Here is a 26,036-nt window from a genome sequence, read left to right on the forward strand (position 1 = left end):
AAGTAAATCAAAATTGGCAAGAAAATCAAAAAAAACCTTTATTCACACTGGGGCCACAAAGGTCCTTCAATTCAATGGCTACCATTACCGGGAAAACTTTCCGGCCAAAAGGGGTCTTCGGACCATTCCACATACCATATCTTTTCTGCCTGGTCTGGACAAAAGAAATTAGCGGAAACAATAAAATTTGGAAAACTTTTGAAAACCAATAAATTCCAAGTGTTTGGAAATCAATTGGGAACAAATTGCAACAGACAAAAAGTGGGAGAAAGAAAAGTGGAAGTCAGATGTGTGCTTGGCCAAATGCATATCTATACGTATTCACTCTCATTCATGGCATTCTGCTCTCCACCTTTTATTTGGGTGAACATTTCTGCCAGTTCCCAGTGGAGTTTGCAAGACAAATATGCAAAGAAAAAGGTGCTCAAGTGGTTGGGGCAAACAGTTTTGTTTGCTAAACTTTTGTCATTGAGTACGCTCAACAATAACAAACCAATCGCCAGATCTAACTTAGAAAATACATTCGAATTCGAACGGAGCTTCAAGTCTTGGGATGAACAAGCCAAATGCTCTTCCAGGAAAACAAACATAAATGTATGCTCAAGTTAATGCAGGGTAAATATGAAAAACAACCCAAAGGTAGACAAATTAATTAAGGTAAAATTGAAATGGAATTGAAATGAAAAGGCAAGTAAATAAATGCAAGTAGCTTGGTTGAACAAGAGATATGCACCCCAGTTGAGTTCTTCTCTAATATTAAATACTAAATTAAATATCTGTATATTGTTGGTCAGTTATTATGAAGACATACAGGTAATTGTGTAAGTTGCCAAATAACAAGAGTAAACAAAGAGATGGAAATACAGGAGCGCAAGTATTTGGCAATAAATACGAACCACTAAGAAAACCCCAACTCATGGTAAACACTCGGGAACATCCGCTGCTGCACCTCAAGTGAGATTAAATAAAACTGCAGGAAAATTGAAATGAAAATTCGGCAAGGCAAACACAAATTCGAGACAAGTTATAGCAGCATCTATGAGATACACTCCCCCGCTTATCCGTTGCCCTCCCCGGTTGCCGAAAATATTTCATTTATACAGATAGAACCCACTTACATATATTTGCTGGCAACTGGGAACTGGGAACTTCCACGTCGAAGTGCCGCTGTGGCAGCTTAAGTTACTACCAGGCCAGGCCATCTCCATCTCCATCTCAGCTCCCACCGATATTGCCCAGGCATAGGCAACTTAACTTTGATGAGTTTGCAAAGTAACATTCCGGGGAAAGGGTGGAATCGCAATAAGGAGTGGCGGACTTACCTTATCCACCGCCTTGAATGCCGTGTGCGGTCGGGTGTGCTTAAAATTATGATTAAAATAACGAAAAGGATGGGTTCACCTCAGTTTTGGCTGTTCTGAGGCAACCAATGGTTCCGAAAACTAATAAAGCGATTGTTTGTGGGGAAGACAACAAATATGCCACCCTTATATTTATAATTAATAACGCACGAATAGGTTATATTAAAGTGTATAGCGTTTATTCGGAGCGGCAGACGGACTGTGAATGTGTAAAAAGCTTGGCTCCAAGATCTTCATATAGACATATGCAGGCTTACAAAGTAGTTGCTGAATAGATAAGCGACAGCTTTATGGGTATAAGAAAGAAGGCGAAAGATAAGCAGAGAGCGATGCAGGTGCCGTCGTACACCTATGCGCGCATGACTAGGCGCAGGCGATCTGCTCCGAACATACTCCCCCCGTTGGAAGAGGTAAGGTTCCATCTATCTCGGAATCGATGGGCAGAACGGCTAGCTTGGCGACGGCTCTCTTGATCAGACCCGTAGCTGTACGGACCATAGCTACTCTGATGACTCCGTCCCCGCCGGGTATGACTTCTTGGATGCACCCAAGCTGCCATCTCAAGGGTGGAACGTTGTCCTCCTTAAGCAAAACTATGCGTCCAACCTTGATGTTAGACGTTTCGACGCGCCACTTGCTCCTCTCTTGAAGTAGGGACAAATACTCGCTGCTCCACCTTTTCCAGAAATGTTGCTGCATCTGGGTAACCCGCTGCCATCTGCTGAGGCGGTCTTCGCGGAGATGAGTAATGCCAGGCTCAGGAAACTTAGTGTAGCTGGAACCCTTCAGGAAATGCGCCGGTGTTAGCACCTCAAGGCTTTCAGCATTTTCTGAAATTGGACAGAGTGGACGGGAGTTAAGGATGGCAGAAATCTCATATGCAAGAGTTCTTAATTCATCGATGGCTAAGATGGATGCACCGACGACTCTGTAGAAGTGAAATTTAGCTGACTTCACAGCGGCCTCCCATAAACCACCGAAGTGCGGGGCACGCGGAGGGATGAACTTCCAATCGATCCCATCAGCTAAACAGACGGAAGATATCGATGCTGTGTGCTGCTCGCTCAAAAAGAGCTCTTTCAGCTCGGCAAGCTCTCTCTTTGCACCGACAAAGTTTGTAGCATTGTCGCTCCAAATGGTACGCGGACTGCCTCTAAGGCTGATGAATCTCCTCAGCGCTGCGATGAAAGAATCCGTCGTGAGATCCTGGACCACTTCCAAATGAGCAGCCTTCGTAGAAAAACAGACAAAGACGGCGATATAGCACTTGTGGGGTGCCTTATTTCTGGCCTCTGCTTTATGATAGAATGGCCCACAATAGTCCACTCCTGTGGTATGAAAAGCTGGATTAGGCTGCACTCTATTTGCTGGAAGGCTACCCATGACGTGCTCCCAAGTAACAGGCTTCATTCGGAAACATCGGACGCATTTGTTGATAACGCTGGCGACGAACTTGCGGCCTCCAATCGGCCAGTACCTTTGCCGTAATGCGGCAAGCAGCGCCTGCGATCCTCCATGCAAATATTTCTCATGATAATAAACGATGATCGCCTTGGTGACTGGATGATCCTTGGGCAACAGTATCGGATGCCTCGTGTCGTAGTTCAAGTTTGCGTTCTGAAGCCTTCCACCCACGCGAAGTAACCCATCGGAGCCGAGTATAGGTCTAAGCGAAACCAGCTTGCTTTTCTGTGGAAACGGCTTGCCCTGGCTAAGAGCTCCATACTCCTTCGCCAAGTTAACCTGTTGGATGCTCCTCAGAAGAAGTACAGTTCCAGAGTTGATCTCCTCCACCGAAAGTCGACCTTTTAACGGCGCAGATTTGGCTCTGCAATTTGAAATGAATCGATAAATGTATGCAAATACGCGCTGCAACTTATCGAAAGAGTTGAGGAATTTGCAGTTTGATGAACTGTCTATGCAAACGGCCCCAATTAGAGCCACAGAACGGCGCTCTGGAAGATCCTTTACTGAGTCTAGCAGGGACGGCCAATTTGACGAGCCTTGCAGAAGGAATGGAGGCCCGTTAGCCCAAAGGGAATGTTCCAACAATTCTCTTGGGGTACATCCTCGCGATACGACGTCTGCCGGGTTCAAGTTTGTAGGAACGTGATGCCAAGACATGTCTTTCGTCATCTCCTGAATTTTCGCGATTCTGTTTGATACGAAAACGTTAAACTCCCTCGGAGGTTGCCGAATCCACGCCAACACAATGGACGAGTCCGACCAGCAATGAAAGGTGCAATCGAAATCTATGGCTTCCTTGGCGTTTACGATTAGCTCAGCCAATAAAAGCGCTGCGGAAAGTTCTAATCTTGGAATTGTTAAGGCCTTCAATGGAGCTACCCTTGACTTGGCACAGAGCAGATGGACTTTCGATTCTCCATTGGTCTCCGATCGCAAGTATAGACACGCTCCATAAGCTGACATGCTAGCATCGCAGAATCCATGCAACTCAACGGAAGCCCTTGGTTGCAGTACGAATCGTGGGAATTTTAAGTTCTGTACGACCGATAACTGTGAGGTCAACTCCCCCCATGACGAAAGAATGGGCTCTGGCAGTGCATCATCCCAATCCACGTTCGCACTCCATAGAGATTGCAGAAAAATCTTAGATTTTGTGATAATAGGAGTTATTAAACCGAGTGGATCATAGAATTTGGCAATCGTCGACAATGCAACCCGCTTAGTGGGTCGTTGATTGATTGGCAGTTGAGAAAAATGAAATAGGAGCTGATCAGAAGATGGATCCCAGACTAGTCCCAATGCCTTGGCGACATCCGATCCATCGTGAAATTTGATTAACTGCTCCTTGTCGCATTCAGACTCTCCCTTCAGGGCTGCTGACTCATTCGAACACCATTTGCGAATTGGAAAGTGGCCTCGCGACAGTAATTCCTTCACCTGACGACGAATTTCTCTCACCTCCTCAACTGAGTCCCCACCAGATATTAAATCATCCACATAGAAATCTCTACGAACAATTTTTGCTCCAATAGGAAATGATTCCTCCTCATCGTAAGAGAGTTGATGCATGGCCCTTATAGCCAAGAAGGCAGCTGGCTTGGTTCCGTAAGTCACCGTGTTCAATTTAAAAACACTTAATTCTTTCCTGGAGCTCTCTCTCCAAACGATGCACTGCAAGAAATCATCCGGGTACGAAACACGCACGCAACGGTACATCTTGCAGATATCTCCACAAAGGGCAACTTTAAAAAATCGAAAGCGAAGCAGTATATTGAAGATTTTTTGTTGAATTGTTGGTCCTGCCAGAAGTAAGTCGTTCAGAGAGCTACCAGAAGTTGTTTTAGCAGATCCATCAAAAACGACACGAAGCTTCGTACTCGTGCTTTCCTGCTTATGTACGCAATGATGGGGCAAAAAGAATTGTGTTTCTGGCGGTTCCTTAGTTACAAGAGACATGTGACCTAGGTCGATATACTCCCTCAAAAATGCTGAATACTGAGCTTTCAGGGCTGGGTTTCTATCTAATTTAGCTTCCAAACTCTTGAAACGACGACGAGCCAAGCAATAAGAATCACCTAAAGATTCGAATCCGGAAGTGGTCAAGAGACGAACAGAGTATTGGCCGTTTCCAAGTCGAATGCAATTTTCAGTAAAAAGTTGCTCACATCGCAAGTCTTCCGGCAATAAAGATGGCTTAGACGAAGTGAAGTCCTCAATTTCCCAAAATCGCTTTACAATGGCGGAAAGTGTGTCATCGGAATAATCAGCTGGGTCCTTGATGCTGGCTTGTAAAACCGACTTATGAGTTGGCATGTTCGATGATAACCCTCCAGAGACTATCCAACCAAGCTTGGTGTTCTGAAGAGTTGGCAAAGCCCTATCCAAATGAATTTGTCCCATAGAAATTATTTCGAAAAACAACCCAGCGCCGAGTAAAAGGTCAATTCGTTGTGATTGATTGAAATTAGGGTCAGCGAGTGAAATGTTTTGCGGTATCCTCCACGATGTTGCATTTATATTGAAATGGGGTTGATAATCAGTAATACTGTGAGTCACAACCGCTGTGAATGCCGCTCGATAGCTTGCATCCCGTGATTGCACAAGAATATCGACAGTCTTATCAGAGATCATGGAAGATTCTCCTATCCCAGAAATCGACGTTTGCGATCTTCTGTGATTCAAGTTTAGTTGGCTGGCTAAGCGAGAGGTTATGAAGTTTAGCTGGGAGGCCGAATCTAAAATTGCTCGGCAAGGCATAAATGCTCCAATTCTATTTCTGACGTAGATAATAGCAGTTGGAAGCAACACGTAGTCGATCGGCAAAATATTTAAGGCTTTGGGTGGAGGGCTTGGTAAATGATGATCAGGATGCGATGATGTATGCGAACATGATACTAATGCTGATGAAGTAGATGGTAATGGCTGAGAGCTCGAGGATGGATCGCATGATGGAGATGAAAATGAGGTTGATGTTGCGGATGGGTCATGGTTCATGTGTAATAATGAATGATGCTTCATGCGACAATACTTGCAGTGAGTCGACTTGCATTGCTGCAAACTATGCCCCTTGCGCAAACAGTTGAGGCAAAGGTGCAACTTCTTTGCTTCTCTATATCGAAGATTCGGACTCAAATTTAAAAATCGAGGACACTTTGGCAAATAATGATCCCGTGCATCGCAAAATAAGCATGTCAAATGATTTGAGTTAGTAGCAGATGCAATAAGTGTATTTTGGTTATATTTGTGCAAGTTTTTTCCCACCTGCTGGCCTGGTGTTTGAGTTACCAAGGCTTGATCCAAGTTTTCCATCATCCTGCACCTCTTTTCCAAAAACGACTCCATAGCATCCCAGGTAGACAGCTCAGTGATTGACAAATCCTCTTCCCATTTTTCCCGCGTCCTCTGATCCAGTTTCCGAGTGACGATGTGAATTAAAAGTCCATCCAAAATTCGTTGCGTATTGGCCAGGGTTCGAATTGCTCGCAGATGCGAATTCATGCAATCGCTCAGCTCCCGAAGACCCTTCGAAGATCCCTTCTCGACACCCTTTAAACCGAATATTGCCTGAACATGTGCCTGAAAGTGTAAAACTTTATTATCAAATCGATTAACCAGCAAATTCATAGCCTTTTTAAAATTAGCATTCGAGGGTTCGAGCGATCGTATGGTTTCCAGAGCCACGCCGCCCAAACTCGAACGCAAATATTGTAATTTTTCAATGTCGCTTAGCTCATCATCATTTCCGATGACCGTAGTGAAAGTCGCAAGAAAATCCGGCCACTCAGAGTAGGATCCATGAAAACGAACAATTTCCAAATTTGGCAACCGAGGCTTTCTAGATCGAAAAGAAAGATCCGCATTATTAGTGATGTCAATAGATGTTGAATTTGCAGCGGTTGAAGCCGGCAATTGTGACTTGCGATGAGCCGCCAAGCCTCGGCTTAGTTTCGCCTTCACATCCATGAAGACTTCAGCAAATTCAATCCGATGGTCGCTCGAGATCTCTGCAAAGTCCAGTCTTTCCAACGATGTCTGCGCAGAATCAAATGCCTGGTTTAAGGAATTGATCCATTCCATTCGCGCCAGCAAATCAGATTCGTCAAACTGATTAACCGCATCAGCGTTTAAATAGCATTTCATCGAGCTCATTTGCCGCAAAATAGATTGGGCTTTGACTCGGTAGTAGTCGACGTCACTTGTGGATTCATTTTGAGCCCGAACCGAGTTTTCCGTATCAGACATTTTTCAATCACGAAAAAGAAAAAAAATGAAATGAAAATGAAGTAAAGTAAAATGTCCGACCGCGTTAGAGGCACAAAACACCGTATACCCTTTACCGCGAAAACGTGAAGGTTAACAAGCGTCGCCGAGATGCAACGGAACCTTTAACTTTGTTGTTGTTGTTCTTGCCGATAAATTGCCTGCCTAGCAACAGCGGATTGTGTAACTGGCAAACGAATGTATGTATGGCTATATGTACATGTATATATGTAATATGCGCTATTAACAAAGATTAAATGCGATTCACTTTGTTAAGAATTATTTGCACAACACAAATTTGGTGCTTTTTCACAGCGCAAAATGTACAAAAAATCAAACGGCCGGCTGTGCACTTTTATATGCACATATGTATGTATGTTTGTCTGTTTGTGACCGAATGCACGATAAAGACAGCGAAACAAAGCGTTTGTTTAAACTATATTAAACAATCGCGAAACCGAGTTGCAGACTCCGATTAAAACTGCTATCACGTCGGGGTCACCAAATGTTTGTGGGGAAGACAACAAATATGCCACCCTTATATTTATAATTAATAACGCACGAATAGGTTATATTAAAGTGTATAGCGTTTATTCGGAGCGGCAGACGGACTGTGAATGTGTAAAAAGCTTGGCTCCAAGATCTTCATATAGACATATGCAGGCTTACAAAGTAGTTGCTGAATAGATAAGCGACAGCTTTATGGGTATAAGAAAGAAGGCGAAAGATAAGCAGAGAGCGATGCAGGTGCCGTCGTACACCTATGCGCGCATGACTAGGCGCAGGCGATCTGCTCCGAACAGCGATTACGGAACATACATTTATGAAAAGGAAATCCCTCAAGATTCCTCTTTAATGTACATTTTTAAACCTCTTTATCGAAATTAAACTTTCTCGCACTAAATTTACAATTATCTTTTCAGATTTATCAAATGTCAGATATTGATAGGAAAATGATTTAGTTATTTATTAAATTAGTTTTAAGACTTCAGATCAGAAATATTATTTGTATTTACTAAAATTTAAAGGGAGAGTTTGATTTTAAAACAATCTAACTTAATAATAAACACATTGCCTTTATTATTTCCCATTTATTGTAACTATATTCTGTTTAAAAATCACAATATAACCTGCGAAATGTTTATACTAATTTTTGGATCGGATTCAGATCTTCTGAGCTAAATATATTATGTAGATAACTAGAATCCCAGCTTTATGCCCCAAGCAACTAGCAATAGCAATGGATTTTTATCCAACCACCAAGTTGTATATCCGTGGAGAAGACAACGTGGCATGCTTCCAGGCATTTTATTAATTTCACTTCATTTTGATGCTCTCTCGTTATCCTGGGCAGAGGACGAGGACGAGGATGAGGACAATGATGTCTGGAAATGGCTTGCAGCACTGCGGGCGCACATCTGCCGGATGCGCGGGTTGTTTGGTAATTTCCTTAACGGAAGTGCATGCAGTTGCAGGACCATAATAGGAGGAAAAGAACCATCCCTGTCCTGGTTGGGCTGTCGGCCGGAGTTCGGAGGAAGTTGGCTGGTCAGTGTATGTCGGATTGTCAGCCCTGTTCCTGCAGACGAGTGTGCTTGAAAAATGTGTGTGGCTGAAAATTTTCTACACAAATTTCCGCAGCAATAAAAGACCAAGAGCATTGAACGCTTTCCAAGGCCAATTTTCAATTGATTAAGCACTTTCGTGGTCGGCACAAAACCACAAAAGCCTGCAGCATAGTCCAATTTTGGACACTAATCGATGGATATGAAAATGTGAAACAAATTTAGAAGTTCGGGGCTCTCCCAGTAAAGTTATAATGCATTTTTTGAAGCACCTGTAATAATACAAAATTTATTTTGACTTATTAACTTTCATTAACATTAGATTGTTTATGGTTTATTTGATTGTAAGCATTTCAAATACAGGTCAAATTTATTAAATTTGTTTAATTTATTTCGATAAAAACCTATTTAAATATTCTCTGAACTACATCCACCCAAATCGAGAAGATGCAAGCAATTGACTTTTATCCTTATGATAAATTATGTATGATTATTGGGATTTCCTAGAAATATTTCCTTACACATCAAATAGAATCCAAGTTTGAATAAAGCATGTGCAGTAATCGCAATCTAGAGCCACCACCTCTCATTAAAAGTTTTAGTTTTTGAAGTAAGTATTATTGCGCTGACCGATTGTCGAGTGCAAGGGCTCAACTAGCCCAGCCCATTAAGTTCAGGATGAATCTGAATCGGAAGCACAATTAGGCTGAGTGCCAGGGGCGTGGGCCGTGCGAAGTGCCACAAAAATTCACCCTAAATTAGAGAACGGGAAGGGGAAAACCATCAAATGCAGAGACCGCAAGTCTGAGACGATTCCGACATAAATTCAATAGAACGATGGCAATAAGTGCATTAGCAGCATATTTCACAGATTGGCAGACACGTCGCTAGATGTGGTTCCCGTGGCCGGCGGAGGAACCAGCCAAGCACACCAGACCGGACCAAAACCACCCAGACGATGGCCAAGACCAAGCAGTAAGCCACAAATTGCATGAGATCATAAATATTTCAAGCATAAAGTACAAAATATGCAAAAGTTTCCTATTTTCCTTTAACGTTCTGTTCGCTTTGGCTATTGCCGTTTCCATTGCCAATGCCACTGCAGTTGGATGCAGTGCTGCCCATTTGTCCATTTTATCCCAAAAATGTCATACTTTCGGTCTTTAAAGTTGACTAGTAGTGTAGATTATCTCAGCAAATTATACAGTATTAGTATTCTACTCTTAGTTTTTAACACTATTATTAAAAATAAAAACGAATTCATATTAAATAAGAGAAAATAAATAAAAATGTACGTGTATAAGTGGGACCTAAACCTAACCTTAAAATTGTGAATAAATATTTTTAAAAACTACCCAAAACCTTGAAGTAATATTAATATTTTTGACCCTCTGAATGACAATTACTCACTAAAAATTATTTAAAAAAATAAATATTTATGTCAATTTGAAAATATAGAACAGTTGGTTTTTGGAAGAATCGCAAATAAATATATCAACACAAGAATAAATATATCAAAACAAGAATAATAACAACTATAATATTTTTAAGATATATTTAAATGGTATAATTTCCCTTTTTTCTCCATTTTTTAAATAGTTGCTGGCAGCACTGGTTGCTGCTGGCTGTTGGCTATTGCAGTTGGCCAGATACGAAGGACGTCAAACGGAGTAAGAAAAATATATTGCTAAATTCTCGCACAGGAAACGGCAGCAGGAGCAGGAGCAGCAGCAACAGCCAGCGGGTGGACAGGACAGGACCCTTCCGTAGTCCTGCGTCCTCCGTCCTCCATCCTCCATCTTCCATCCTCCATCCGCCATTCAAGTCCAGTGTCCGTTGTCCGTTGTCCGGCACGTGCACTACGCCAAAATGGCAAACGGAAGTTCAAAAGAGCAAAGAGCATGTAACGATATTTCGGTTCTTCTTTCTGCTTTTCCGAGTCGTATGGCCGTGCGATTGCGGGCAACAAATTTGCAATAAGCAATTTTTCAATTTTCAATTTAGGCACCAAGGCAGCGGGTGGACCAGGATATGCAAAACAGCGGGCACATATCGCCCAGCCATAACTCAACGCGAGTTGCCAAAATCCGAATCTGCAAAAAGGACAAACGGCAGTTCTGACCCAAGCCGTCAGTCAGGCGCAAAGCGCTATTAATTAACAGCGATTCTGTCCAGGCGATAAATTAGACCCAAAGAAGTTGATTTGGATAGAGAACCTAAAACCGGTAGGTTCTTAATTAAGACGCCTAAACTTATTTATTTTTTATTCGCCAACGTTGGCCAATCACCAGGGCAGCCAAAAGAAGCCACATAATAAATGCCACATATGGATAAGCGGATGCGGCCTCCTCTTCAGTCAGCTCCGAATTTTTCAGGACAAACACAAAGTTCCTGTAGTTCTCCTCGCACTTTGTGCAGCCATCGAAGTCCACAGCCACAAAGTCATCCTCGTAAGGTCCTTCCCTGGAGATTAGTTTTGCATTGGCTGGTGGAAGCCAGAAGCCCATCAGCAGGAAAAGAAGTGGGGAGCCCATGGGAGGTCAAGCCAGGTGTGTGGCCATCCACACAACTAAACTGACAAGCCTTCTCCAGGGCCTTTTATAGGCAAGTGCAGCGAAGGGTTTGAAATTACAGATTGGAGAATTCACCAGGTGGTCAGGCCAATTCCTGGATTTCCACCGATACGAAATAGGTTTATGGTAAACAATAAGTTTAGTAAATAGACAGTAGAAAAATACTGTAAAATCTAATTTTTTAAAAATTTAATTAATTAATATATGCTCAATGAGCTATGCTCATGCGTTTTGATTTCGAGCAGTCAAATTTAGGAGATTAAGAAAAGACTCCAGTGGATTAAATTCATAAAAGGAATAGATTCTTGAGAGAACTAAAATTTTAATTTGCTATAATTGCCCAAGTATGCACCCAAACTAACAAACTGATTTTACACCTGAACCAAATTCTACTTAGCCCTTCAAGATATTGAAAATGTTTGTTATTATAAAATATTTAAACATGTTATTTCGATTAGAAAATATTAACAAAATTAACTTTGAGTGTGAAATCAGTTTTCTGTATAAGAACTAAAGTAAAACAAAGACGAGTCATCATACATGTACTGTTTATTTGTCGGGGATTGCTTTACACCATGTACTGCCGTATATCGAGATCGCGTTCCCTCAGCTTCAGATCGATCCACTGTCGGTACAACTTGACGTTCGTGTAAATACCGAGGAACTGTGGGCCATCGCAGCGGGCTGTCCTGGTCAAGAGGCCGGCCAAGTGGAACCGGTCATCGTGTCCGGAGAGCGGACACATCAAGGGCACTCCGGTCATGTCCACGTCACCGCAGACGAAGTCACCCTTATCGCCGCCGGCGCAGAGCAGGCTGTCGTTGTGGGCGTGGCGTCGCCCCAAAAATGACAATCGCAACTTGGTCCTGCACTGATCGGGGGGCAGAACATAGAGGGTCCATCGCTTGGGCAGGATCGCTGATGCCCCAAAGTCGCCTCTCTGCCAACCGGATACATAGCACTGACTATAATTGTAGGCCATTTGTGGGGGCGGCAGGCAGATGGGCTGCACATTGGGGGCCAGCTGAAAGGGTTTATCCTTGTCCACCAGCAGGATCGCCATGTTGTTGGCCATCGGCATTTGCGTGTAGTTGGGATGCACCAGCGACTCAACCACCGATCTCGCCTGGTGTGGCTGGGGTTCCAGCTCCACGGCAGCATCCCATTCCCCGGCCACCACGCGAAGCTTACCGGCTTCCTGGACATTCTGGACACAGTGAGCTGTGGTTATCACGGCCAGCGGAGTGATGAGTGCCCCACTGCAGAGATACGTATCCGCCCCGTAGACCGCCACCAGCCAGGGAAACTCCCCGAACTTGGCCTCCTGCTGCTTGTAGCCCAGCGGTCGGAGATAGTACCAGAGATCATGGCGACCCCCACATGGACAGTTGGCCGCCTCCTGAGGGAGTCCTGGTGTCGAGAGCTATTGGTAACCAAGCATTATTTTAATTAATTAATTCAATTAAATTCATCTATAAAATAAGGGCTTGAAAAACTTGTACTGAAAAAACGTAACAAAGGTAGATTTTTTGTTACAAACGGTTTGTAAAGAGAATGAAGTTTTCCGCAAACTATCAACTAAAGGATAAACAATTTTTTTCCGATAAAAAGGATGGCTTTTTTGACGGACTTAAATTACAACTAAAATAATAATTGAATGTGGTTGTCATTGCAACCGTTAACTGGTTAAAAATAATCCTTTAGGGATTAAATAAAACAAAGAGAGTCAAAACAAAATCGGAATTGATTTTGTTATGGGAATCAGTAAGCAGTATTCGATTTCAGAATTTTTCTTTTGCTTTTTGTTCAACACTGTACTCACTATATCTTGGATATTACAGCACTTTTCCATATAGTGACAGTTCCCGTCCAAAGTAGTCCGACTGCGATCCGGGTAGAATTTTCCGTCCACCGTTAGACCCTCGTTGCACTGTTCGTACGGCACACATTGCTTTTCAGGTGCACAGTTCTGGAATACCGATATCGAGGGTCTTAAGGAGCCCAGCAAATATAGTACCACAATATAAACAAACCACATATCCGCGAATTCCGTCCCGGAACAGTTTCCGAGCACTTGAACTGCGCAACTGGCCGACCGCTGGTTTTTATAGCCTCGCCGAAGTTCAAGCCGTACACCCCGATTTGATTGGGTAAAAAATAGATTGCGATCCATTAAAGAGCTAAAAATAGTCGGCAAAGCGCTGGGAAAAAGGGGCTGGACCTGGAATAATCAAATAAATGCTTCAGGCGACCATGCACTAAGAAAAATGTTCAGAGTTACATTTTTAAATGTTTACAACGTAATGTTTATGGTAACCAAACGTTTTTAATTCCAATACATTACCATATAATTCCATTAAACTAGCATATTAAAAGGAATTTATACAAAAACGACCCAAGATTTATTACACACAGTTCTTAAAACTGTAGCTTGTAAGAAGAATTTTTTGCTTTAAAATTAGTATATTTTCTTACGATTATCAGGTTCAATCCTACAGTCGTGTCAGCTGGAAATGGTAACCAATTAATTTTTATATACAAGTATCATAAAGTTTAAAAATCTGTGATGTTATTAAATATCTTTTTTTAGCTCAGAAAATGTGTTTAAAATAGTTTATTTACTAGAGACTATCAGGTTTAAGCTCTGAATGCCATGCTCTGCTTAAAGACCTCCTACAAACGTGTCGGCTGGAAAGGGTAACCAATTACCCAGATGTACTTGTATCTGGCACTTTCCTCAGTCTGCCGACTATTCCACGTATCCATATCTATTACCGAGCATTCAAATAAATCGTCCAGGGGGCCAAAAGTGGGGGAGGATGCGGATCAGCTGTGCAGTGCTTCAAGTTTGTGCGTCATATCTTAATGTACAATCGTCGCCTAAGTGCACGTAAATTGAATAAAATTTCGACAAGTTTTAATACACAAGACATGCATACAACACAGCACTCGGAGGAAAATGAGGTGGCGACAAGACAGGTTGGCTTTTTCCGGGGGGAAATAGTTTCCCAGCCGTAGTTCGATAGACACACAATTCAAGTGAAGTGCCAGTGCTGTGTGTAGTTGGACATACACACACGTATTTGTTGCACTGACTTGTTTGGCTGGGATTTACGCAACTTAAACAGATTGTCAACAGGAATTGTGAGGGATGAGATCGAATCGAGTGAAGTGGGCTGGAGGACGGGGACACCAATACCAGGAGGACAAAACATGCGTCAAATGTGTAGAAAGTTAACGTGTCCTGTGCCTGCTGGTCCTGTGTGAAACTTAATTTGTTCAATCGTGTTGCAACACTTCTGAACAGATGTTATCCTCGAGGAAATGAATTCTGTTATTGTTGCTGGCCATTCACTTTAAACAGATTTATGAACATGTCACACCTCCTCCATCCGCCCCCAAATTCCCCTCTGCGGTGCCCAATATTCAATTATTATGAAAATTTATTATTCAACCAATTGCGTTGGACGGATCGGAAGTTCATTTTGCATGGGTGGGATCAAAACTGTTTGTGAATTGTGTTGTGAGTCCGTATGAATATCTTTTAATACACATCAACCGCAAAATGACATAACCAAAAGAGTTTTTTGTCCAAATTACAATGGCATTCAAATGTAGAACACACTTGCAAATTGAAATTGAATGAAATTGACTTAAGCGTTAATGAAAACAAAATATTCAGAAAAGCTGGGACTATGTATTTTATCATTTGAAGAAAAGTAAAAAATAAACTAATTGATTTGTGTTATAAATCTAACTGAGACTTTATTACTAGATAAAATACAATAAGTATCAAAGGATTTAACATTTTTAGCATTTTTAACATTTGAGCAACTCTCATCTCATTGTGAGTCAAATGTAAACGCATTTGAGCACTTTCGTTGAGTATGTAAGTTGAGCTCTTTTATTTGAAAACTCAAATTGCATACAAATCGCTCTCTTAAATGCAATTTCTTTTGCTCAACTGCAAGTGGAGTGAAAGTGTACAGACTGTTAACTGCAAACTCAAGAGTCAAGAGCAAAGTGACTCATATAAGGAACATTGAGTGCAATAGACTGAGTTAAATCAACTTTAGGTTAATCCAAGGGCTGTAAATTGCACTTGTTTGATACCTTTATTCAAAGTATACTGCAATATGTATTACTTAACGACAAAAATAAAGCAGATTGTAGGCTTGTTCCTCTGTTATCCTTATTGTTTGCAAGGTGCATTAAAATCAGTAAAATGAATAAGCAAAGGGTTAAAATCTCCCCGTTGAGCAACCCCAGATACTTAATTTTAATTATTTAATATTAATATTTGATTGATTAGTAAAAATAGTATTAAGATATGTCGAAGGTATAAAATAGGGAATACATGTAACTTTTTCAAAAAAGATCGAAAAACATCGTATTGTGATCCCTATAACTCCGGTAAAACTCAAAACTAAGCTTTTTTGTCTTTGTATAACGGAAAAGAAAAAAGTTCGACGAAAATCCGACCATCGGATCTGGGTTACCCAATTTGGAGATTTTTACTGAAAAGAAATACAAAAATTTTATTATGACTTACAATTTGATGATTTTTGGTGGGCCAGATTTAATCAATAGCAATCGAAACCTTTTGTCACCATACAAGCTTTCTTAAAAATTTTTCAAAATTCTTAAAAAGAAAAATTTTAAATGCTTAAATAAAAGGTCTTAAAATACAAAGTAAAATTGATTCTAATTATTGTAATTACATTTAAAGATTACTAATGAGGCGCCTTCGAAATTGGGAAACGACTGTTTTTAAAACCATAATGTTTTTGCACCTAAAACATAATATTTTGAGGTCCTGGACAAGACAACAATGGTTTTTATAATATTTTAAATATAAGAAATTAAGCTTATTAAAATTGTTATACCCTTGTTAATGCAGTAAAGGAGACGACTTCGACCCTATCAAGTATATGTATACACTCTTAATCAGGATCACCTGGGGATATCTATATCCATGTCCGTCTGTTTCAACATTTCTTGCGAGATCATTCAAAAAGCTAGCGATCTGAATCTTTTACTGTCGTCCGCTATATTGTGTACGCAGATCAAGTTTGAGAACCGCCTCTATCGGGCATCTATATCCTATAGCTCTCAAAGGAACGATCGGATATAGATTACAATAATTGAATATATATATTTTTTTTAACGACGAAGTGACAGGGGAAAACGAAAAGGGGACTAACATGTAGACGCTCCTTACTACGAAATCCACAGTAAGTAAACTATCAAACAAAAACACCTCTTAACGAAGTAAAAATAAATGTATTACACGATCTACTTAATAAATTCATCTAAATTTGTATCATTCGACACGATTTATCAAAATCGTACAGTTAAACACAGGCATATTGAATTGCTGCGTGCCGAATGGAAAAATAAAGAAGGTCCATTTATTTAGTAGATCGTATAATACATTTTCGTTACAAACGTTGATATCAGAAGATTTTTTGTTGAAGGTCCGATCGTCACTAGATTTGTACCTCGTTAAGAGGTGTTTTTGTTTGATATCGGAATTTTTTGTTTTAAACATCAATCATATAATTTATCTACCTTTTCAAAAGCCGTAGAATTCAAGTTTCTTATATGAAAGAAATACCATAAAATAGCGTTTGAGGACGCACAAACAAAATTCAATGTTGTGCAAGGATGAGGAATCTCAAGGGCTATAAAGTTTAAAGTTTAACCGAAAACTTTACCGATGGTATTTAGACAAATCATGTTAGGAAGATTTACTCACTATTTCAATACACCATTCCAACGACATTTAGCACAAGCTGCATGTTTTAGAAATTCACAAGTTACGGGCGTTCAAAGTATAGCTATTTATAGCTGTTTTCCCGCCAAACTAGCGGATTTTTCAAAAGTGGTAGAACAAAGTTTCTTATATGAAGCTGTTTAACACCATCTTAAATTTCTAACACCCTAAAATTACGTTTTAGGACTAACTGAAAAACGAAATAAAATTTTCATTTTGAAAAGTCCCCCAATGAGAATTAAACTAGACTTATGATCTTGTGCATTTATCCCCAGATAACAGATAAAATGTACTAACTTTTCACTTTTAATCTTTCACCGCTTTTTCTCCCAAACCAATCGATTTTTTTAAAGTCTTGGTATGCAACACTTTAAGTCTTTGCGATACCATTCGATTGATGTACACTCGTAACGATCGTACGAACACAGTAGATTTTCATTTCTTTGTATATATATATATATAGTAGTCGCCTTCGCCAGAAGGGTGTGCCTGGTGCGCTTCGTCCACAGTGAACGTTTTGAAAGATCCAGTTGTATTTCCCTTCAGAGTAAACAAAATTTTGTTTTTATTTCATTTTACATATACTACGTTTGCTTTTATTTCAATATCAACTCAGAGGATAGCTTGAACATAAAATGGCCTACAAGCAATAGTACTTTAAGTCGTAATTGTAACTACTAAAAGGTTAAGGGGTTACATTTAGTACATGTCTTATGCGGATCTTATTTGGGTGGAAAATTATAGACTTTTCAAGTTGTTTAGTCGTACCAGCTTACAATGCAGGAAAAATTTCAACTATTTTGGAAAATTGAAATTTGTAAAGCATAGTTATGCGTTCTGAACTAAATAAAGATCTTAACATTTTAAAATAGCAAAATATCGAATGGAAGCTTTATCAATAATATATTAACGTGTTATAAAACCAGCATAAGTCATGTCTATGGTGGATGTGCTACCTTAATCTCCAAAGCCATGTCAGGAAGTGGGATGGTTTTTGATGTGAATGCGGTCCCTCTTCGTCGGGTGACACTTACAGGAGAGCTAGATTGCAATCCTTTTGGGATTATACCATTAGAGCACCAAGACCATTAATGTTCCTGATCCTGTTCCGTTCCCAGGCGTTTCCACTGTACTCAACGTCACAGCGTGTCGTTGAACAGCCGCTTGGCCCCCTTGAAATTAGGATGAATCGGACCCGGTAGCACATGCGGCTTAAGGGCACTCTTGCCGGGCAGACGATCCGCGTCATAGGGCAGCTGCGGTGACAGCTTCAGCTGGCGGTAGTAGTCGCTCTTGGGATAGGAGCAGTTGCTCTTGGTCATTATGCGCACTCGCTTGGCACTTCCCGGTTGTGGAGTTGCAAATTGCAGTCGCGCAACCTGCTTGGGCGTCGATTTCTGCACCTTGCTGTTGGCCTGCTTCAGTTGGACTTTTCGCGAGGGAACAAAGATTTCCTGCTCACCGGCCTCCAAAGGGGCTTCCCAGCCGTTTGTTGGCTGCGGGGTAGCGGTGGTGGCTTCATCGTCACCAGCAGTCTCGGTTTTGGAGGTGGACTTGGGTTGCTCCTCCTTCTTGGGCGTAGGCTGCTCCTCTTTCTTCGGGTCGGACTGGTCTTCCTTGGACTTCGGCTGCTCTACTTTCTTTGTCTTTGACTGTTCTTCCTTCTGTGCCTTGGGCGTGGGCTGCTCCTCTTTTTTGGGCTTGGCGTTCTCCTTCTTGGGCTTAGGCTGCCCTTCCTTCTTCGACTGCTCGTCTTTTTTAGGCTTGGGCGTGTCATCCTTTTTAGCTTTCTTTGCCTTGGGCTTGGCTTCCTCTTTGCCATCTTCTGTTGCATCCGACTCCTTAACGTCCTCGACCACCCAGGCGTTGTTTATGCTTGAACGCACCTTTGCATTGTGTTTTGCCTTCTTCTGCAACTCCGGAGGGAGGGCCTTGCCAATGATCTCGTCGTAGTTGTGCTCGTCCACCTCTTCAAAGTTAATGGACTGCAATAGACGCTTGCGCTTGGACTTGTTCAGCTTCTTTAGTTTCCTACCGGTACCGAAGACCTCGTCCTCCAACTCATCGATGGCGGCCACCTTTTGTTCCACCATTTCCGACAGTGTTTGGCCCTCCACTTTAGGCATTGTGCGAACGCCGAGAGGAAACTCTCCTCCCTTGTAGGTCTCAAAGATCTGGATGAGCTTGCGCAGCCCCTTACGACGCTTGCTGTTGAAATCGTTGGTACGAAGCTGTGTCTGCAGCTCGTCCAAGACGCAATCTGCGTTGAGCGGCAGCTCTGGCATGTGCACATCTACGTTGCCCGCTCGGGGATCTAGGGATGTGGCCCGAGGAGTCTCCTCCTCGGCGTTGCCTTCATCATCCTCCTCATCGAAGCCAGAGTCCAGTTTCTCGATGTCATCAATGGAGGCGGTGGGGAAGCCCATAAGCTTCCAGGCGTTGTACTTTTCGCTGTACTCGCGCCCCAAGTCGCTCTGGTAGAGCAGGTGATAGAGCACCCTAGTGCGGCACTGGGCCACCAACTTGGCATCGCGCTGAGTGGCCACGTAGGTGACGAACGGACGCAAAAACAGGTTGACCTGGGCGGCGGTGATCTCGCCATCGGCCGCCTTGGCCAGCTCCTCAAAGAACACATCCAGATAGTGCATGGTCATGCCGCGACTCTTGGGCTGCTCCGCCAGCACGGAAAGCTGCATGCTGCTGTTAAAGGCGGCGATGAGGTCCGGCGACCACTTGCTCTGCTTGAGCAGACGCAGAACGTAGCGCACCATGCGACGGGTCAGCATCAGAAACTTGTCCATGCGCCACTGGTCGATGCCAAAGTACTCCTGGCACATGGTGCGCATGAACGCACTAAAGTAGGCCAAGCTGCAGGCAGTGTTGCCATCGAAGCTGTCCACCATCTGGGCCAGCTGCTCGGCCAGCTCCTCCTGGACCAGCGGCTTGTCCGACATCCACATGTTGTAGTACAAACCCTTCCAGATGCGCATGAAGTCATCCTCGGTGAAGGGGAAGGAGCTACTAGCCCGCAGCTTGAACCACTTACGTAGCTTGCGGATCTGTCGATTCCGCTGGGCCACATCGTTGCAGGCGAGGGCACGGACGATTTTCACCTCCTGGGCTACCACCATCACCTCCTTGGCCACCTTCGGCTGGGTCGCCTCCTCATCCTCGACCTGGATTTCCGCCGCCTCGGCGCTGCGCTTGACTGGCTTCTTGCGCGTCACCATGCTCCGGCTAATTCAACTTTGGGTCGCGTTGCGAAAAATAAGTGAGCTGTGTATATTGAATACGGCCTTTGATGCACGTGTTGCCGTTACAGTGTTACCAGAAATCGATAGCCTATCGGTGTTGCCAGAAATGCAAGGCGTGAGCATGGGCCTATTTTAGTTTAGTTTTGATATAGTTTTTGTCGTATATACCGGTTTAAAATATGACATGTAATTAATTAAAATTAAAGTAATTAATTTCTTTGCTGAGGATTTTTTTTAACCATTTCCCAAATTCAAAAATAGCCGGTATAGCTTTTTTTAAGCTGCCAGCTCTGGCACATTGCTCTCATTTCGTCAACAGTCTGGCATCACTCTTCCCAGCTGATAATTCGGCCTGCCTTCCATAAATTGTGCTACTCAGAAGCATTAAGTTGCAAAAATCAAAGAAAACATGCCCGTGGTGAACGTAACTGCCGCCGAGGAGTACCAGAAGTACATAAGTACCGACAAGACGACCGTGGCGCTATTCGCCGCCGACTGGGCGGAGCAGTGTGGTCAGGTGAAAGACGCGCTGGAGGAGCTGTCCAAGATTACTGGCGAGAAACTGCAGTTCATCAGCCTAAATGCCGAACAATTTCCAGAGATTTCCATGAAGCATCAGGTGGGTTTGAGCCTCAGAGGGCAGTATAAAGGCACGAACTAATTTTCCATCTCCCCCAGATTGAAGCCGTGCCCACAGTGATCTTCTTCGCCAAGGGCTCTGCTGTGGACCGTGTCGACGGAGTGGACATTGCCGCCATCAGCAGCAAGTCCAAGAAGTTGGCCGAAAGTGCCAGCAGCGCGGCGGCAACGGGACAAACGCTGGAGGACCGCCTGAAGGCCTTGATCAACACGGCTCCGCTGATGATCTTCATGAAGGGCGACCGAAATGGACCGCGCTGCGGCTTTTCCAAGCAACTCATCGCTATTGTTAACGACACAAAGTATGGCGTTTCCTTACATACTACTTTTCCTCTTTCTGATCAAAAATATCCCCAAACAGTTTACCATACGAGACATTTGACATCCTGAGCGATGAGGAGGTACGCCAGGGTCTGAAGACCTACTCCGACTGGCCCACCTATCCGCAGGTGTACGTAAAGGGCGAACTAATTGGAGGACTGGACATCATCAAGGAACTGCTGGCCAACAAGGAGCTCGAGGCCACGCTCAAGGGCTAATTTCAATTAACTGCGACCCACTCCATCGACACCTCAATCCAAGAACAAACTTTTTGCTAAGTCCTTAGGCTTTTGTATAAATAAAGGATTTTTGCCAACATTTCTAATTTTGTTTTAAAGGGTGTTTAATTAAACTTAATCACTTACTAATATATTAAAAGTAGAATTTCGATATTTTAGTTATCTAGTTACTAGATAATCTGGAAGATTATTAACAATGTAGTTGGAATGCATTTATAGCTTGGAGCCATTTTCAAATTTCAGCGCTTAATATAGCTTTAGCTACAAAAAGAATATGTTAAAATATATATTTAATTACGAACTCTTAAAAATAATTAAAATAAGAAAAAAAGCTAAATATTTACAAATCAGCCCTGCTGTAGCTTCAATGTTGCATCCCTAAAAAACAGCTGTTTGGCATCGGCTTGCAAATCATTTTCGCAACTTTATTATTATTTTCGAAAAACACATTAAAACCGGAATTAAAGCAGTATTTATAAATGGCTGAGGGTAATACCGCTGGCGGCGAGGACCAGAAGCTGTCGGACATATTTTTAAGGGGCTGGAACATCTTGGACGAACTGGAAGTTACCGACCTGCCTTTCAATGGCAGTGAATTTCAGGTGTGTTATTTGTCATACCGTCTAAAACCAATTCTAGAACTCTAACCCACCATCTAGAACAAAGTGAAGACGGCAATGGGCCTTTTCGAGCAGGCCACCGTCATCGTAAACCAGGTGAGCATGTTCAGTGCCAACGAGATGATCGACGAGGTATCCACCGAATCGCTGCCCTTCATGCTTCTGCCCTACTTCCTCGGCAAGCTGACCACCAAGATCAACAGTCCCCATAGCACACAGTCCTTGGAGCTGGGCGAGATCTACTTCAAGGACCACCTGCAGCGCTGCCAGGAGTACGAACTCTGTGCGGGCCCCAAATCACAGGTGGCTCAGGCGGACGGACAGGCCCAAAAGAGCGAGCAGCGGGAGCTGATGGAGGCAGCCTTCAATAGGAACGACAAAATAGCCCAGTATCGCAGGATGAAGGAGATCGACGAGTACATGGCCAAGATGCGGGATGCAGTCAAGAACAAAACGGCCGACGACGAAGACAAACGTGCGTTCTTCCTGAAGTATTTGGACAAGAGCATCATAGACTCCAAGCAGGAACTGGAATCGCTGGGCGTGATGAAGCAGCTGGCCCAGATGCGTCTGGCCCGAATGGCTGGTGGCGAGGCCGACAACGAAGTGGACTCTTTCCGTCCGCCAAATCAGCACCAACCTCCATCATCGTCCACCTCCCGAGGTCATGGTCACAGCCACGGACCCGGACACCATCATCATCATCAGCAGGCCGCCAAACCAAAGCCTCTGCAGCCATTTATTATCACTCGCAATGCCACGCAGAAGGCTGTGTTCGGCTTGGGCTATCCCAGTCTGCCCATCTTGACGGTGGATGAGTTCTACCAGCAGCGCGTCGACGAGGGCATCTTTCCCGACGAGGAGAAGACGGCCAAGATGAATCAGGCGCAGGCCATTGCGGCCGCCCGCGATCCCAACGAACAGGAGGACGAGGAGAAGGCCATCGAGGAGTTGCAGGCGGAGGAGGACGATCCCGAGTATCTGGACCGCATGAGACGCATGGATGAGTACAAGGATGTGGTGCGTCGCGGGGACGGAAACCGTCATAACCGTAGTTAAGAAACTCACTCATACATTATGTATTTTTCTAAAAACAATAAAATGGGTTACCCAAGTTCTGGTTTTAAGCCAGTATATCCAAAAAAAATCAAATTATATTTCACAATCTTACGATTTAACTTAAAGTAATTTTGATATTAATTGTGGGCGGTTTAGCACTGGGCAACTAAAACCAATCAAAATTTGACTAGAGCCAGTAATAGTTGTTAAATATGGCGAAATTTAAATTAATTTTTGAAAAATCCTAGTAAAGATAATAGTATTTTTGTCTATCTTAGATCTATTAGATAAATTTTAAAAGAGTAACTTCTCAGTAAATGTACATTAGGGCGGTCCTATTCTAACCGTCCTATACTGTGCTATATTCGAATATATTTAACGAACAAAACTTGGATAGTTTTTTTTAATATTGCCTGACAAAAAAGAACTTTGAAATCCACATGCCAAATCACAAAATCATTTCACAATCCCTTATTTGTTAAAGAATGAATAAAAAACCAAAAAATGTGCTGCACTATATGTATTTCCCCCCTTTAGTCATGTTAATATCTAAAACTTTTAAGCATACAAATTTAAATTAAATTATTAAACTTTTCGGGATTTCCTGTTAGCACATTTTCGCTTATTTTAAATACTTATTAGTCAGTGAATTTTTAATCGCGAAAGCTAAATATGTTTGATTTTTGTTTGATTCACACAGATACAGCAAAGCTTTTTTCCATTGTTTTTAAATTATTGTTTTATTTAAAAATTCGCCTTGCTCCACCGTTTCAGTGCTGGTTAAGAGTTTAGCAATTGTGCGTTGCACAACACTGGCTGTCACCACCACCAAGAACAACAACAACAAACCCGAGGGCACACAAAAATTGCTATAAAGAAAAGTCGCATATAGTGAGATTGCTCCGCTGAAATACTAATAAAACAACGAAGAAATAAAAAGGTAAGTCAATAAAGAATGTTCTAAGTGAGTGGTAATCGCAAGTGCTGTACACATATTTTTCGTTCCCCGCAGAAACTTCAAAAATGTCCGTGAAAGATTTTATTAAGGGGCTGCCCATCCACGACTCGACCAATTTCACCCACTTAAGCAACGAGCATGGGATTCGCACCTCGCAGAAGCGGGCCTCCGTCTACCTGCCCACCGAAGATGAGCATTCCGAGCAGCTGATCGTGATGGACAAGCGCTGCGTCCTGCTGCGCTACCTTACCCAGCAGTGGGACAAGAAGACGCTCCAGCGCAAGCGTGAGCACGGTGGCGAGTCCGGAAATGGCAACGGCAACAGCTCCACGCCCAACGGCAACGGCACCAACAGCAAAAAGCGTCCTCGCTTGGATCCCAACGAGCTGAACTAGGCGGCAGGACCTCCAGCCAAGCACACGAAGGACATCCCCACAGCACTCGCGCCCCTGAGCTTCGCCACCACAACCTATCGTTCATTTACTTTCATAAATATATTAATATATAACAAAGAAAACACAGTACAAAGGAGTTGCAGTCGAACCTCACATGTCGCATATAGAATACGCGCTTAAATTTCACCTTCGCATGTGTATGAAAGTGTAACTTGTACCTAGCCAAAGGACAGGCCATCAGCATTCTTCGTACTTTGAAATTGAACCAAATTATCATAGGTAAATGCTTAAGGCCTAGACAAATAACATGTATCAAAGTATTTCTTAAGTTTTTTTTTCAAAAATAAGTCATTGAATTCATGTATGGCTGGCTATGTATGGCTTTTCCCTGGCAAGACTTTTTGATACTTTGTACTTACTCAGGCGAATAAACGTCTCGAACCATTCTGTTATATTTAAATGTAACCTCAATACCGTATCTTAATGTTACATCTAACGAGTGTTCTTGTAAATTTCTTACATGTTTAAAAACTTGTATCTAACAAAATGTTCATTCTTTCTTGAAAAATCATATATAATGAGCCATGGATAGGGCTTCAGTTAGGGAAACAATACTCGTTATGAAATATAGATTTCGACCAATGGAAGTTCGACTGCATTCCGGTACAACACACATATTATAATAGCACACACTCTGAGCTCCAATAGATTTACTTTTAAAGAGAAAGACTGTATTTGATTTGACTACGGTACTTTAAGATTAGTGGTGTCCCAGGTCCTTGGGATCCGGCTTGCCGTGTTGCTTCTCCCACCAGGCCACGTACTCCTTCTTGCGCTGCTCCCGCTTGGCAAAATACTCGGGGTACTGGGCCTTCTCCAGGGGATGCCAGTAATCCAGCAGCCAGTCGGGCGGGATCACCTCTCGTTCGAAGGCGCAGCCACCGGCGCTGTTGGCAACTGCAAGGATAACATGTTAGATACGTAGATACGATGACCAGCAGCCATTTATTTACAGTTCCGGGGCTGGAAATGCTTCGTCTCGAAGAGCTCCTTCTGTGCGCAGGCCAGGATTTGGGTGCCCTCGCCCAGATCCTTGCAGCGGTTCTCGTCGAAGCGGGCACGCAGCTGCACGGCGCGGTAGCGGAACTCATTGCTGGCGGGGATTGAAACAACCAAGATGCACTTGTTCATTATATAATCTTCGGATATTATTGGGCAGCCGCACTCACCGTCGGTCGTACCAGGCCTCCAGGTTGCGCAGCGCCCGCTTGTACAGGCTGCACACCTGGCGCTTGTGCGAGACAATTGCCAAGGGAACTTGGGCCATCGTTTGTGGCTTAATTTGTTAAATTCTAGTAAATTGCTACCAATGCCTCGGCAACAACAACAACAGCTGTCAAACGGCCAGTGTGCTATAACGGCCTTGTTAAACAATAGTGTTGGGAGTCGTAGAAATATTATTGTAATGCGGCAACCCTAAAACAGGCGCCTATTCAAAAACTTGTTAAATTTAAAATTTTATTTCTAATTCAGAACAAAATATAAAAAC

The 26,036-nt window shown here is 42.8% G+C and overlaps 7 protein-coding genes across 7 annotated transcripts; 3 read left to right on the forward strand and 4 right to left on the reverse strand.

Annotated features, from left to right (window-relative positions):
• Nucleotides 1–1,564: 1,564 nt before the first annotated feature.
• LOC139353484 (uncharacterized) lies at nucleotides 1,565–7,688 on the reverse strand. Its single transcript, XM_070997778.1, has 2 exons — nucleotides 6,749–7,688; nucleotides 1,565–6,663 (listed from the first exon to the last, which is right to left on the reverse strand). The coding sequence occupies exon 2, from the start codon at nucleotides 6,450–6,452 to the stop codon at nucleotides 1,725–1,727; it is 4,728 nt and encodes a 1,575-aa protein (XP_070853879.1). The 5' UTR covers nucleotides 6,453–6,663; nucleotides 6,749–7,688; the 3' UTR covers nucleotides 1,565–1,724.
• A 4,069-nt stretch (nucleotides 7,689–11,757) lies between these two features.
• On the reverse strand, nucleotides 11,758–13,302 carry LOC108021234 (phenoloxidase-activating factor 2). Its single transcript, XM_017089843.4, has 2 exons — nucleotides 13,049–13,302; nucleotides 11,758–12,649 (listed from the first exon to the last, which is right to left on the reverse strand). The coding sequence occupies exons 1-2, from the start codon at nucleotides 13,262–13,264 to the stop codon at nucleotides 11,795–11,797; spliced, it is 1,071 nt and encodes a 356-aa protein (XP_016945332.3). The 5' UTR covers nucleotides 13,265–13,302; the 3' UTR covers nucleotides 11,758–11,794.
• Nucleotides 13,303–17,559: 4,257 nt separating this feature from the next.
• On the reverse strand, nucleotides 17,560–20,329 carry Nnp-1 (Ribosomal RNA processing protein 1 homolog Nnp-1). Its single transcript, XM_017089842.4, has one exon. The coding sequence runs from the start codon at nucleotides 20,230–20,232 to the stop codon at nucleotides 18,142–18,144; it is 2,091 nt and encodes a 696-aa protein (XP_016945331.3). The 5' UTR covers nucleotides 20,233–20,329; the 3' UTR covers nucleotides 17,560–18,141.
• Nucleotides 20,330–20,578: 249 nt separating this feature from the next.
• Grx3 (Glutaredoxin 3) lies at nucleotides 20,579–21,534 on the forward strand. The gene is made up of 3 exons (XM_017072767.4): nucleotides 20,579–20,875; nucleotides 20,935–21,197; nucleotides 21,257–21,534. The coding sequence occupies exons 1-3, from the start codon at nucleotides 20,666–20,668 to the stop codon at nucleotides 21,432–21,434; spliced, it is 651 nt and encodes a 216-aa protein (XP_016928256.3). The 5' UTR covers nucleotides 20,579–20,665; the 3' UTR covers nucleotides 21,435–21,534.
• Nucleotides 21,535–21,827: 293 nt separating this feature from the next.
• Nucleotides 21,828–23,253, forward strand: Tap42 (immunoglobulin binding protein Tap42). Its single transcript, XM_017069874.4, has 2 exons — nucleotides 21,828–22,057; nucleotides 22,115–23,253. Exons 1-2 carry the CDS (start codon nucleotides 21,935–21,937, stop codon nucleotides 23,132–23,134), a joined length of 1,143 nt encoding a protein of 380 aa, XP_016925363.3. The 5' UTR covers nucleotides 21,828–21,934; the 3' UTR covers nucleotides 23,135–23,253.
• Nucleotides 23,254–23,922: 669 nt separating this feature from the next.
• Nucleotides 23,923–25,214, forward strand: LOC108005187 (DET1- and DDB1-associated protein 1). Its single transcript, XM_017068375.4, has 2 exons — nucleotides 23,923–24,074; nucleotides 24,147–25,214. The coding sequence occupies exon 2, from the start codon at nucleotides 24,158–24,160 to the stop codon at nucleotides 24,485–24,487; it is 330 nt and encodes a 109-aa protein (XP_016923864.1). The 5' UTR covers nucleotides 23,923–24,074; nucleotides 24,147–24,157; the 3' UTR covers nucleotides 24,488–25,214.
• Nucleotides 25,163–25,919, reverse strand: ND-B22 (NADH dehydrogenase (ubiquinone) B22 subunit). Its single transcript, XM_017068363.4, has 3 exons — nucleotides 25,717–25,919; nucleotides 25,501–25,640; nucleotides 25,163–25,444 (listed from the first exon to the last, which is right to left on the reverse strand). Exons 1-3 carry the CDS (start codon nucleotides 25,812–25,814, stop codon nucleotides 25,248–25,250), a joined length of 435 nt encoding a protein of 144 aa, XP_016923852.2. The 5' UTR covers nucleotides 25,815–25,919; the 3' UTR covers nucleotides 25,163–25,247.
• Nucleotides 25,920–26,036: the final 117 nt, after the last annotated feature.

This window comes from Drosophila suzukii, chromosome 2L, assembly GCF_043229965.1.
Source record: "Drosophila suzukii chromosome 2L, CBGP_Dsuzu_IsoJpt1.0, whole genome shotgun sequence".
Taxonomy (NCBI): Eukaryota; Metazoa; Arthropoda; class Insecta; order Diptera; family Drosophilidae; genus Drosophila; species Drosophila suzukii.